This window comes from Procambarus clarkii, chromosome 74, assembly GCF_040958095.1.
Source record: "Procambarus clarkii isolate CNS0578487 chromosome 74, FALCON_Pclarkii_2.0, whole genome shotgun sequence".
Taxonomy (NCBI): Eukaryota; Metazoa; Arthropoda; class Malacostraca; order Decapoda; family Cambaridae; genus Procambarus; species Procambarus clarkii.
This window is the reverse complement of record NC_091223.1, coordinates 28,057,360-28,072,739: the sequence shown is the minus strand read 5'-3', so window position 1 is coordinate 28,072,739 and position 15,380 is coordinate 28,057,360. Positions and strand designations below refer to the sequence as shown.

Here is a 15,380-nt window from a genome sequence, read left to right as displayed (position 1 = left end):
CACACACACACACACACACGAGGCAGAAACAAATGGGCAAAGTTTCTTTCACCCTAAGTGCCCCTGTTACCTAGCAGTAAATAGGTACCTGGGAGTTAGTCAGCTGTCACGGGCTGCTTCCTGGGGTGTGTGTGGTGTGGAAAAAAAAAAAAAAAAAAAAGTAGTTAGTAAACAGTTGATTGACAGTTGAGAGGCGGGCCGAAAGAGCAAAGCTCAACCCCCGCAAAACACAACTAGTAAACACAACTAGTAAACACACACACACACACACACACACACACACACACACACACACACATAGTGAGAGGTTAGTGTTGTTTTTGTTTTTACGTAAATGATGTTCCACCAGGGTATAAACTCTTTCTTGTTAATGTTTGGTGATGATGATGCCAACAGTATGAGAATGATTAAGACAGAGAAAGACAGCTTGAGCCAACAAGATGACACGAACAAAGGGAAGGAAAATATCCAACGAATGGTTATTAGAGTTTAATTCAGGCAAATGCAAAGTAATGAAGATAGGGATAGGGAACAGGGGATCAGATACAAGGTACTATTTGGGAAAAAAAAAACTTTCAAGAATTTGGGAGAAAGAAAGACCTGGGAGTTGATATCACACCAGAACTGTTCCCTTAAGCTCACATCAAGAGGATATTATCATTGGCATATGGCAGGTTGGCCAACATAAGAACTGCCTTTAGAAACTTGTGTAAAGTATCATTTAGGTCCTTATATACCACATATATATTCGACCAATCCTGGAGTATATAGCTATAGGGTGTAGTCTATATATAGTTAAGAATAAGACTAAACTGGGGAAGGTTCAAATGTATGCACTCACACTGGTACCCAAAATGAGGGGTATGAGCTATGAGGAGAGACTACTTGAACTGAACTTCACATTGCTGGAAGAAGCAACAGTTATGGAAGACATGATCACCACATAAAAGATTCTCAGAGGAGTTGCTAGGGTAGATAAAGACAGTTTATTAAACACTCCAGACACATGTACTAGGGTACTAAGGAACACAGATGGAAACTGAGTACTCAAATGAATCTTAGAAACATTAGAAGGAACAATTACAGTGCCATAGAAGTTAACAAATAGATTGTCTTAAGCATTGATGTGGTGGAGACAGACTATACGCAGTTTCGAATGTAGAAAGGATAGTGCCCAATAAGCTCAGGAATCTGTACACCAGTTGATTGACGGTTGAGAGGCAGGACCAAAGAGCTGAACCTTAACTCCCGGAAGCACAACTAGGTAAGTACACACATCCCCAGAATTCACCCTGGAGGAGATATCTAAGTCTCAGGTATCTATTTACTACTAAGTGAACAGAAGCATCAGGCAAAATAAACTCTACCCACTTCTTTCTGCCTTAACCAGTAATCGAATCCGTGCCCTTAGAACCAAGTCTCCAGAGTGCTGTCCTCTCGGGTGCGCTTGTGTGTGTATCAATTAGTGAGTTTGTGTTGAGGAGTTTTATCCAACTGACTCCCTCAAATATGTCCACTTCATAGAGAAGAAGTTACGGAATTAAATTAAGATAAACTAAATAGAAAAACAGCTTATCTGCTGATTCTGGATCGTAGATAAATGTTGCTTCTCTCCAAAAGTAACACAAAGTCCCTGGAGTGTCTCTGTGCTCCTTGTGTGGCTCAATGCTCCTTGTGTAGCTCTATGCTCCTTGTGTGGCTCAATGCTCCTTGTGTAGCTCTATGCTCCTTGTGTGACTCTGTGCTCCTTGTGTTGCTCTGTGCTCCTTGTGTGACTCTGTGCTCCTTGTGTGGCTCTGTGCTCCTTGTGTGGCTCAATGCTCCTTGTGTAGCTCTATGCTCCTTGTGTGACTCTGTGCTCCTTGTGTGGCTCTGTACACCTTGTATGGCTCTGTGCTCCTTGTGTGGCTCTGTGCTCCTTGTGGGACTCTGTGCTCCTTGTGTGGCTCTGTGCTCCTTGTGTGGCTCTGTGCTCCTTGTGTGGCTCTGTTCTCCGTGTGTGGCTCTGTGCACCTTGTGTGGTTCTGTGCTCCTTGTGTGGCTCTGTTCTCCGTGTGTGGCTCTGTGCTCCTTGTGTGGCTCTGTGCTCCTTGAGTGGCTCTGTGCTCCTTGTGTGGCTCTGTGCTCCTTGTATGGCTCTGTGCTCCTTGTGTGGCTCTGTGCTCCTTGTGGGACTCTGTGCTCCTTGTGTGGCTCTGTGCTCCTGTGGCTCTGTGCTCCTTGTGTGGCTCTGTGCTCCTTGTGTGGCTCTATGCTCTTTATGTGACTCTGTGCTCCTTGTGTGGCTCTGTGCTCCTTGTGTGGCTCTGTGCTCCTTGTGTTGCTCTGTGCTCCTTGTGTGACTCTGTGCTCCTTGTATGGCTCTGTGCTCCTTGTGTGGCTCTGTGCTCCTTGTGTGGCTCTGTGCTCCTTGTGTTGCTCTGTGCTCCTTGTGTGACTCTGTGCTCCTTGTATGGCTCTGTGCTCCTTGTATGGCTCTGTGCTCCTTGTATGGCTCTGTGCTCTTTATGTGACTCTGTGCTCCTTGTGTGGCTCTGTGCTCCTTGTGTGGCTCTGTGCTCCTGTGGCTCTGTGCTCCGTGTGTGGCTCTGTGCTCCTTGTGTGGCTCTGTGCTCCTTGTGTGGCTCTGTGCTCCTTGTGTGACTCTGTGCTCCTTGTGTGGCTCTGTGCTCCTTGTGTGGCTCTGTGCTCCTTGTGTGACTCTGTGCTCCTTGTGTGACTCTGTGCTCCTTGTGTGGCTCTGTGCTCCTTGTGTGGCTCTGTGCTCCTTGTGTGGCTCTGTGCTCCTTGTGTGGCTCTGTGCTCCTTGTGTGGCTCTGTGCTCCTTGTGTGACTCTGTGCTCCTTGTGTGGCTCTGTGCTCCTTGTGTGGCTCTGTGCTCCTTGTGTGGCTCTGTGCTCCTTGTGTGACTCTGTGCTCCTTGTGTGGCTCTGTGCTCCTTGTGTGGCTCTGTGCTCCTTGTGTGACTCTTTGCTCCTTGTGTGGCTCTGTGCTCCTTGTGTGGCTCTGTGCTCCTTGTGTGACTCTTTGCTCCTTGTGTGGCTCTGTGCTCCTTATGTGGCTCCTGAGTAACACAATAAGGTACACAACCAGGTATGATGCTGACTTCCTTTACCTGCCGGTAGATTAAACTTCAGAATCTTATGTTAAGATTAAACTTTAATATTAATGCAGCATGCACCGGAAAGTTAATTTGTTAAGCCTTGTTTATATCAGGTAATGGTACCTTTTTTGTGAAGTATTACACTTTATTTAAACAATGGCAAAAACTATTATTAAATATTAATTAACCTTGCTAGTTTTATTAATTACGTCTTGATGGGCATTATGCCCACTTTATCACGGACCTGAAAAGGAAAATATGGTTATGGCAAACACATGCAACAAGACAAAATGGAATCCAATTTTTATGACCACCTCACCTCACTCTCCTTCCTGATTATTTTGTTGTGATGTTGACCCAAAGTGTTCTGTCTGGTATGTGTAAATACCAGACTTACTTTTCTCTGCTATCAACTTCAAGCACGATATTGTAGTTAACTGGTACGGAGCACCGATGAAGTTAAATGTTATTTGTGCATCCACCCTCATGTGCTCATCCACCCATATGGTACACATGAGGATATGTTAGTTGTGTTTCTACCGTCATGTACTCATCCACCCAGATGGCGCCCATGAGAGTGGATGTAGTTGCCCGGCCTCTTTAAACTAGGAATTTCTACTCAAGACTACTAAGTCTATCCGAGCTGTCAGTTAAATACTGATCGTTTTATTTATATGACACAGTTACCCTAAAGTTTATATGGCAATTTGATTTATTAAAGTATCTTGGTAAGAACCATACTGACACCTCGTGTCCTAATTGGGTGACATGTAGTGGTTTCTGCTGAACACTTTTCTTCCGGAGACGCTTGACTTGCGTTTAGGAATAGCCAGACATGGACCATGTGGCTCTTACGTAGACCATGTGGCTCTTACGTAGACCATGTGGCTCTTACGTAGACCATGTGGCTCTTATGTACACCATGTTGCTCTTATGTAGACCATGTGGCTCTTACGTAGACCATTTGGCTCTTACGTAGGCAACACGGTCCATGTAAGAGGATCACATAGACCATGTGGCTCATACGTAGACCATGTAGCTCTTATGAAGACCATGTGGCTCTTGCATAGACCATGTGGCTCTTACATAGACCATGTGGCTCTTACATAGACCATGTGGCTCTTACATAGACCATGTGGCTCTTATGTAGACCATGTGGCTCTTACATAAACCATGTGGCTCTTACATAGACCATGTGGCTCTTACATAGACCATGTGGCACTTACATAAACCATGTGGCTCTTACATAGACCATGTGGCTCTTACATAGACCATGTGGCTCTTACATAGACCATGTGGCTCTTACGTAGACCATGTGGCTCTTACATAGACCATGTGGCTCTTATATAGACCATGTGACTCTTTTATTCTTCAATGTCCTTATAGATCAGGAATAACTAATATATACATATTCCATCATAGTAAAAGTGGATATTTTTCCACATGTGTCAACGTGTGTGTTTCTGTGTTCATATATGCTAATTTTAGATACAAATGCACACATTTTAAAATAATTTTTCATATTTTGACATCAAGAAACATACTTTCAGCGACATGATATTTGCAACATACTTTGCCGTTGGTGTTGCAGGATGATTAACAGTGTTACTCTCTCTACCACCCATGATACAGGACTGTGGGAAGAGGAGTACCGCCCGGGCCCGGTCCCCCACCACCACCTACTTGTTGCCAGGCGACCCAACCCTCCCTCACAGGGTAGCAAAGACAGGCAACAACCACGTCCAGTTTATCACCCCCGACAACGGTACGTTAACACTTCCTCCGTCCATTGCTTGCTCTATAATTCTTTGTGCTGTGATAGCGGGACACTATATTATATATTAGGGTATATTAAAGACTCTTCTTATTATCACCAGTTAGAAAACTGAGAGCAAGTAATCCTTTACCTTGGTCTGCTGATGAGAAACTAATATAAATAAGAGAAACTTTTGGCTGAAAATTTACAACAAAGATCGATGTAAGGGTTTAATGCTCATCAGATGCAACACTATTTTCTCTCTTGGTACTACTAAACAGCTGTTATATTATGACACTCCATCACACATACGAACAGGTGAGTGTAATTACCTATGTGTAGTTACAGGATGAGAGCTACACTTCTGTGACTGGTATCATATACGTTACACAAAAATGTTCGTAGCATACTTTGTACATTTTAAAGATGTTAGATCAGTGCATGAGATACATATGTAGCGCAACACAAATATAATATACGAAACTCTCTACCCAGATCTACTCCCTCAAAAGGTCACCAAGATCTCAGAGTATGTCACAATCATCACACTGAATATCAAGAATCTGAGAAGTACAAACAAGAATATATCCGTTTACATCGACCATAAATGAGTTATAAAGAGCTTAGAACTCTCATAATCTTTCATACCATGAGTAAGGCTTAGATATTAAAAAGTTATCAATAGCGATCAAATAATTACAAATCCTTTCAGGGCGACGTTTGGCTTCTGACTAAAAGATTTCTAGTTTTTTTTCCCCATTGAGAAAGAGTAAGCACAGAAATAACATTAATCCAGGTCGATGTTTACTTTGCTGACTGTTATATTATTTTCTGTTGACCTGCTACATCATTATATACAACATTCTTTCTTAACAATCAAATTAATACCTGTTAAAGTTTGAGAGGCTGTTATTAGTGAATGGTTGAAAAGCGAGCTTATTGTGTCTGCTGGATGGATGATTCCTTTCAGACAGTTGTATCGTTTATTTGTGAATTATTTCTAAGCATGTAGGGGTGAATACTAGGCTAGGTAGTAGACTACAGTGGGTGTGCATATGGACTACCAACACACGTCCTGAGCATTTCCTTCATTCATTATTTAGCTTCCGAAGGTCAGGATTTTGTAAATTCTGTATGTTTCATCTCCCGAAGCTTGGACATTCACTATTAAATAATTTTACTTTTGACCACGTATCAAGATAACCAAATGTACTGTAAATGATTTGTTTTGACTTTCAGGTCTTTGGTAGGAGCTGAACAATTTACAAATGTGTGTTTTCAGAACATAATATGCCCCAAATATTTTTCAGAATATTATATTAGAATCTCTCGGCCAAGTAATTTCGTCTTAAGAACTTGGATAAAACGAGTCCAGTGACTTAAGAGCAACTACAGATCATCTGGCAGAATATAAATGCAGAATATTCAGCACAATATTTTTCACACATTTCTCTAAAATTTAGCATTTTATCTTTGGTCATTGCCAATAAAACTAGATGACCAACAAACCAGAAAACTACGACAAACACAGACATACTGCCCGTGCGACAGGCAGCTCTACTGGCGCTTAACTCTATTAACAAATGGACCTTCCTAGACAAGAAATAATATATGACTAAAAGACTAAAAACTGCACAACGTTTAACTTCATTTTAGGTGAGAAATTGTCAGCTTCTTTGCATACATGAAAATGAATATATAGATGTGTATCGATTACTGGACATAATTTTCTGCAAAGTAATTATATAAATGTTTGTCAAATCAACTGCAGGAGGGTTATAAATATCACCACAATAGATAACTGACCAACTAGCAAGTATATATTAGTCCTTAACGTATTCCAGAAGTAAAGTAAACGCTCAGTGAATATACACCAACAAGCGAGGAACACTCTTCTAAAGGGCTGTACAGTTTTCAGACAACTTTCGCTAGCAGTGTATGTTATGGCTAACAGTTGCCGGGTGTTATCTTAAACAGTTGCCAGAGTAGTGGCACACTCATTAAGGCCAACTCGTCGAAGTTGGCCTCACAAACCTTGGCCCCCTCAAAATAGGTGTTCGAAATAGAGTTCTTAATTAAGCAGGGAGAACAATGGGACCCGTATCAATTTTTTTTTTTATTATTAAATGACCAACACTAGTTTCATTTTCTAGATATTTTTACTAGATATGTGATCAGGAGTTGTAATATTTCTTATAGTAGGATGCTTCGTCGATGCATGTCGAATGGTTAACAACTTTATTCGGTAAACTTATTTATATGAATATAATGTTTATAATTTATACATTGAAAGGCTCTTTTTAATAATGATTATACAAATCTAATTGGAACTGAGGGACACATGACACTCCCATTTGAAAGTTAATGGCTCTTGTAGGAACAGTTCCATTTAATACTGTCATAACCACCAAATTACTCAGTACTGCTTCAGAATCACTGTAGTAATTTCAAGAGGCACATGGAACAATAAATCTAGATTCTCAGGTTGAACAGTCGCGGTCAAAAGTATCTTTCATTGGTATTAAACTTTGCAATACTGCTTTTCGAGGTACCAAGTTGTTTCACGAATTACCACATTTTGCTTTTGCATTATCGACTAAGCAATATTTTCATCATATTGTTGAAGAAAACTGTTCTTTACTGTTAATATTTTTAATGAATGCTATTTGATATCATAATTTTTTTTTCGGGACAAATTGGAGCATATGGTCAAGTATAATCCTGGAAGCGCGGAGCACAAACCGTAGAGTACATTTACAAACAACCAACATATAATGAAAAAAAACATGTCTCTTGTGTCATACATTGCGACTGGATCTTGAAACAGATTGCTATGTGTTGTTATTAAATTATTTTAATATTATCACCAATTATATAAGTACTGTACATTTTCTTATTTTATTACCCACGTGGGGTCCGTGGTTCGAGTCTCCTAGAGCCCAAGTGAATGAAATGGGCCCCATACAACTGTTGCATAGTCCAACTATGGTCTCTCAAAGGTCGTAAACAATTTCTTTAGTGTTTCACCATGTTTGTATTTAAAAGCAATTCTGAAATTGTAAAGTGTAGCATAGGCTCCTCGCACAATGTTCTTATGTGGTCATTGGGAGACAGTCTTGCATTTAGAAACACTCCTACATCTCGTTCTTTATTAGAATTTGATTAAGCTTTTCACATAATTTAAAGGTTGTATGTGGTCTATTTTATCCAGCTCCACATTCCAAAACATGGCATTTATTCACATTAAATTACATTTGTAAAGTGGTGCTCCATACTTATTTTATCCAGGTCTTTTTAAAGGTCATGACAATCGACTATGTATCTTATTTTCACTTAGTATCTTTGCAAACATGTTCATATAATTCTGTATTTCTTCTGGAAGATTATTAATGTAGACAATGAGCATTACTGATGCACGAACATAACCCTGTGGTACTTCACTTGTGACATTTCTCCAGTCCAATACATTGCTTCTGATTTCTTTTTTCAGTTGGTTAGAAAATTACTATATTACTCTGTCAATAATGAAAAACAAAATGTGGTAATTATTTAAACATCTTGGCACATAGAAAAGCATGTTGTAAAGATAATCACACACCCCCTACCAATCATACAGACTTTTTACAACTGTTGTACATCCCTGCAAAATACAAAACGTAACTAGTCCTATTTTCCGCTCGTTACAACTTGTAATACAGGGATGTAATAAAGTTGTAACAACTCGTTACAACTTATTACAGCTTGGTATAACATTTATGACGTATTAGACAGTTGTTACAACTTGCTATATTGGTTGTTATAACTTGTTTGGTGTTAAAACTTGTTCAAACACTGAGCAACGTAGTATTCGTCGTGTGTTTGGCGGGATGTGGTTTAGGAAAAAAAATCAATACATGAGTGACATCTATTTTGATGAATAAACGTTCTAACTATACATTTTGTGTATGTAATTACTTCTATGCCTTTCTTTTATCATGACACATTTAGTTAGATGTATTACATTGTATGTGTAATAGTATGTTTGGGGCCTACTGCAGATTAAATGTTGACCTCTCGCCCTCCCAAATGTTGCATGAACGTTCGTGCAACTTGCAACAGCTCCTCTTTCTCGCTGAAGGGTGTTGGAAAGGGTGAATAAATATTCGCGTAACCTACAGCGGCCACCTTTAGAGTTAGGAATGCTAGTCTAGTTATTTTGCTTAATTTTTGTATGCACCCCATTCCCATACAGTTGGCGGTAGTGAAAATAGTTACAGAGTCACGTAATGGGCTCAGGACCTGGACCCACAAATTTCATTTAGCTTATTTATTAACTCAATAAATCCGCTATTTGTATTAACATGAGCCTCAGTTTAATACCGCATTATGTATAATCCAAACTTACTAGAAATGTGCATAATTTGAGACCCGAGTTACAACATTATAAATTGGTTGTCATGTTTTCCTTAGTTACCCCAGTTGTACCACCCAGGGAATTGCCACCATTGGTCCATGTGGTGTGCTTCCTGAGGTGTGCTTGCTGAGGTGTACTTGCCAAAGTGAACTCACCTAATTGCACACCTAAGGTGTGCTTGCTGAGGTGTGCTCGCCGAGGTGTGCTTGCCGAGGTGTGCTTGCCAAGGTGAACTCACCTAATTGCACACCTAAGGTGTGCTTGCTGAGGTGTGCTCGCCGAGGTGTGCTTGCCGAGGTGTGCTTACCAAGGTATGCTTGCCGAGGTGTGCTTGTCAAGGTGTGCTTGAGGAGATGTGCTTGCCAAGGAGTGCTTGCCGAGGTGTGCTTGCCGAGGTGTGCTTGCGGAGATGTGCTTGCCAAGGTGTGCTTGCTGAGGTGTGCTTGCCAAGGTGTGCTTGCCGAGGTGTGCTTGTCAAGGTGTGCTTGCTGAGGTGTGCTTGCCAAGGTGTGCTTGTTGAGGTGTGCTTGCCGAGGTGTGTTTGCTGAGGTGTGCTTACTAAGGTGTGCTTGCCAAGGTGTAATTATCTAAGTGTAATTATCTAAGTGTAGTTACAGGATGAGAGCTACGCTCGTGGTGTCCCGTCTTCCCAGCACTCTTTGTCATATAACGCTTTGAAACTACTGATGGTCTTGGCCTCCACCACCTTCTCACCTAACTTGTTCCAACCGTCTTCCACTCTGTTTGCGAAATTGAATTTTCTTATATTTCTTCGGCATCTCTGTTTAGCTAGTTCTTAAAGTTCCAGGTCTCAGGAAATCTTCCCTATCGATTTTTTTCAATTCCCGTTACTATTTTGTATGAAGTGATCATATCACCTCTTTTTCTCCTGTCTTCTAGTTTTGGCATATTTAATGCCTCTAACCTCTCCTCGTAGCTCTTGCCCTTCAGTTCTGGGAGCCACTTAGTAGCATGTCTTTTCACCTTTTCCAGTTTGTTGATGTGCTTCTTAAAATATGGGCACACACAACCGCTGCATATTCTAGCTTTGGCCACACAATAGTCGTGAACAATTTCTTTAGTATATCGCCATCCATGTATTTAAAAGCAATTCTGAAGTTAGAAAGCGTGGCATAGGCTCCTTGCACAATATTCTTTATGTGGTTCTCAGGTGATAGTTTTCTATCTAGAACCACCCCTAGATCTCTTTCTTTATCAGAATTCTTTAAAGATTTCTCACATAATATATAGGTTGTGTGAGGTCTATGTTCTCCTATTCCATATTCCATAACATGGCATTTATTAACATTAAATTCAATTTGCCAAGTGGTGCTCCATATACTTATTTTGTCCAGGTCATCTTGAAGGGCATGACAATCATCTAAGTTTCTTATCCTTCCTATTATCTTAACATCATCAGCAAACATGTTCATATAATTCTGTATACCAACTGGTAGATCATTTATGTAGACAATAAACATCACTGGTGCAAGAACTGAACCCTGTGGTACTCCACTTGTGACATTTCTCCAGTCCGATACATTGCCTCTGATCACTGCCCTCATTTTTCTATCAGTCAGAAAATTTTTCATCCATGTTAGAAGCTTACCTGTCACCCCTCCAATATGTTCCAGTTTCCAGAACAACCTCTTATGTGGAACTCTGTCGAAAGCCTTTTTTAGGTCCAGATAGATGCAGTCAACCCAACCATCTCTTTCCTGTAATATCTCTGTGGCTCGATCATAGAAACTGAGTAAAATCGATACACAGGATCTTGTTGTGTGCTTGCCGAGGTGTGCTTGCTGAGGTGTGATTACCAAGGTGTGCTTGATGAGGTGTGCATCCCGAGGTGTGCTTGCTGAGTTGTGCTTGCCAAGCTGAACTCACCAAGGTGTGTTCACCAAGGTGTGTTCACCAAGGTGTACTCACCAAGGTGTACTCACCAAGGTGTGTTCACCAAGGTGTGCTCACCAAGGTGTGCTCACCAAGGTGTACTCACCAAGGTGTGTTCACCAAGGTGTATTCACCAAGGAGTGCTCACCAAGGTGTGTTCACCAAGGTGTACTCACCAAGGTGTGCTCACCAAGGTGTGTTCACCAAGGTGTGTTCACCAAGGTGTACTCACCAAGGTGTACTCACCAAGGTGTGTTCACCAAGGTGTGCTCACCAAGGTGTGTTCACCAAGGTGTACTCACCAAGGTGTGTTCACCAAGGTGTGCTCACCAAGGTGTGTTCACCAAGGTGTGCTCACCAAGGTGTGCTCACCAAGGTGTGTTCACCAAGGTGTGCTCACCAAGGTGTGCTCACCAAGGTGTGTTCACCAAGGTGTGCTCACCAAGGTGTGTTCACCAAAGTGTGTTCACCAAGGTGTGCTCACCAAGGTGTGCTCACCAAGGTGTGTTCACCAAGGTGTGCTCACCAAGGTGTGCTCACCAAGGTGTGTTCACCAAGGTGTGCTCACCAAGGTGTGCTCACCAAGGTGTGTTCACCAAGGTGTGCTCACCAAGGTGTGTTCACCAAGGTGTGCTCACCAAGGTGTACTCATAAAGGTGTACTCACCAAGGTGGACTCACCAAGGTGGACTCACCAAGGTGAACACACCTTTGCTTTGAAATTTTCACTCAACGTTCCATTCGCATCCGAGCAGGTTTTTATATACATACTATATAAATGTCACGTCTGTGATGGTAAAAAACATGCTTTTTCTGAAAAACTGTTTTTCAAGTGAGGGAAATCTTTGAATCCTCTTTACCGATTGCTCTGAAATTTTGCCACAACGTTGCATTCGAATAGGCGCGTCCTTTTATATATCTACTATATACATGCCTCACCTGTGACAGGGAAAAAAACATGCTTTTATTGAAAAGCAGCGCTATCTGTTGAACATAAGAGAAACACACGCTGTAATCTCCGAAAGTTCTTCACCGATTGCTTTGAAATTTTGACACAACGTTCCATTCAAATAGGTGCATCTTTTTATATGCCTACTATATAGATGCAACACATGTGACAGGTAAAAACATGCGTTTTTTTTTAAAACAGTGCCATCTGTTGCACATATTAGCAACATGCACGCTATACTAAATATTTCACGAATTCCCTTTCAATGTTTCCTATTGCATTGATAAATATTATTTTCATAGATTTTGATTCATTTTATTTTTGATTGAGTTATTTTGATTGAGTTATTTGAGTAAATGATACCATTCATTTCATAAGTGTAAGTATAGATGACTGGACCTGTGACAGGTACAACTATACTCTCCTTGAAAAACCGCGCAATCTGTTGCATGTAAGAGCAACATACATGCTATACTAAATATGTTACAAATTCTATTTCAGTGTTTCTGATTGCATTGATAAATTGAATTTTCATAAATTTTTATTTATTTTTATTTTTATTTAATTATTCTGTGTGAATTGCGTTGGAATTGAGCTGTGTTGTTTACCATACCATTCATTTCGTGAGCACAGTTAATTTTATATTTTTTTCATATTTTCATTTTCATTTTTTAACTGTTTTTCTTATATTGCAGTGATAGGAACATCAGATCACTTGATGTTTCCAGTTTTCTGATGGGAACATCAGACCATTTGGGAAGGCATCGGACGAGGGAATGGGGAATGGGGGGGATGACGCGGGGATGAAAGTGAGTGAGAGGTGGTGAGGACGAGGAGAAGGGAGAGATTGGGATGGTTGGGACGAGGAGATGGGGGAATGGAGAATGGTGAGGAGGACATAGGGACTGGGGCGTGGGCATGGTGGGAAGGAAAAGGGGATGGTAGAGTGGGGAATGGTTGGGAAGCCGAGGAGACAGGGGAGGGGGAAATGGTGAGGAGGACTAGGGGACAGGAAAGGTTGCTGTGGCTCAGCAACGTGCATGCGTTGCTGAGCCACAGCAACGCGTGGCCGGGTACTGCTAGGTAAAATATAAATTTGCTGGAATGTTTTCCATTGTTACCCCACTGGTTAACCATCACTGTTAATCCAGAATACTCATCAGGCCAGCCAGACCATTGATACTGGAGCTCGTATTTAAATTGGTTGTGTATAAGCTAACAAGTAGGACATCGAGTTCTACTTGTTCTCTTTTTCATATTGCCACTTGATGCAGATCATTTATCTGGCAAGTACTCCTGGATAATCGTGGGTTATCTCTTGAGATACAATTTAACATGGAACCACGAAGGTTCATATAGAGTACTGTACTTTGTTGCTGCCTCGTTCACGCCCACAACCTTCCACTCACACATTCATGCAGTCACAGCAGGTGGCATGGTCCTGAAGGATACCTTCACATCAACCGTGGTTAACGTGCTCGGGATCCGAACTTCGGCGATTCGTATACAAATTTCAGTGAAGATTCACACCACCACTGCTGGTACCCAGTTTGTCTGTTGTAGGTTACACTGTTAACTCACTCGTCTACACAGTCTTCACAATTACGCTGAGCCACACGATCGCGACGTCGAATTCTTCATTTTTTCAACCTTAACCACTGTGATCTGCTGAGTTTATTGTGACATTCCCTCTGTGCGCATGAAATCAATTGTTCGTATTTTTTTTTATCTTTGTAAAATGATAAATAACCTTTCCTGAACCAGTCCATGTAAAAAAAAAAAAAAAAAAATCCACTTACTTTGGCTGTGGGAAAGTGGAGAAGGGCTCACCACACGCTGGTCACCCAAGCGTGAAGCTCGGAGAGGCGGTCGCGCGCGCCATTCAATACCGCGAGTTGCCACAAATATTTTTTCAGTTATTTGTTCTATGTATTTCCAAATCCGTTTTTTTTTGTTATTTTTTCGTATATGATGCGTATTTGTGTCCTTTACAATATATCTTCAATAGAACGTTCATGATGTTTCATGTAACTGGTATACATGTGTCAGTAATGTGTCCACAATAAATGTTTATTGTCGCAATATTACTTTTAAAAGAATCACTAAAATTACAATATGTACAGTTTCTACACATTATTTATACAGTAACACACTGTATAACACACTCAGTACTTCGGAAGTGAATGATAATCAATGAAACAGTCCATGGTACTCAGCACGACTTCGCTCTCGTAGCACCAGATAGATTTTCTCATCCTGTTTCTTCGTTCTGTGTGCTTTCAAATAACACACTCATGTACACCCTTGGCTATAATTCCTGTAGGTGGTATGTAGGCAATCATGTGAAGCGCAAGATAGTCTTGAAAAGTTTATAGGAAAAGATCAATTTGTAAGGTAGTCTTGAAAAGATCTATTTGTAAAGCCCCTCACTGAAAGAGATTCAGTCATTCTGGAAGAGATTGAGCTATTCTTGAAACTATCTATGGAAAACACCACCATGGTAGCCTCTAACACTGTTCATCTATGCTTCTTGTATCAGATGCATCATCACTTATCCCAGAAAATGATTCATCTTTGTATCATCTATATAAATTAGATATGGCAAAGTTGGCGCCCAGAGCTACAACTGGATTCGCTCGCTGTATTATTTTCATCTTAGTTGTATCATTGCATCTGACCTTTGTGTTAGGTCCTTATTGCACCTAGCTTGATCAATATCATGACTCTTATGTTCTTCAAACAATAAGGTCTTAATTTCACTAACAGAGAGCGATCTTTCAACACCATGTTGGACAGGTGTTTAGCAGCCAAAGGCGCATGTGCCACCCATGGTTGCTCACTCAGTACTAACCCAGCCAGCAGCTCTAGGGCATTCTGGGAATTTTTCCAAGATTGCTGCCTCTCACTGGAGGTCTCAATAGTTAATTTCGTACACAACCTACCGCACACGCATTTTGAATGGGTATGTAACATTCAAAAAGGGGTTTCTTGTCTGGCGCAGTTTCCCAACGACCGAGTTTTCTCAGTTGGCACAGCACAATGGTTTAACACTTGTCTCACTAAGCCATTAAAATGTTCTCACTCTGATTAAATTAACACACGAATTGAGTCTACAGATTCGGCCTAATTTAAGCAAATAGTGAGTATTAAAATGACTTTACTGGGCATGTGAAGAACTTCAGTTACTTGGCTGAAGAACTAGAAGCACACAAAGCTTCTTGTAGTGGATGCCCCAGTTTGAAATTTTTTAGAGCTGGACTTCCTTGATGGGTCTTCGAGATTAGGAC

General features: G+C 41.0%; 1 protein-coding gene across 1 annotated transcript in view; it reads left to right on the top strand.

Moving 5' to 3' along the window:
* The window catches only part of LOC138356867 (uncharacterized), a 109,533-nt gene that overhangs the window by 80,681 nt on the left and 13,472 nt on the right, over positions 1-15,380 (top strand). The window contains exon 3 of the mRNA XM_069313214.1: positions 4,736-4,868. Within this exon, the coding sequence (XP_069169315.1) occupies positions 4,736-4,868 (133 nt within the window). The remainder of the gene's footprint in view (positions 1-4,735; positions 4,869-15,380) is intronic.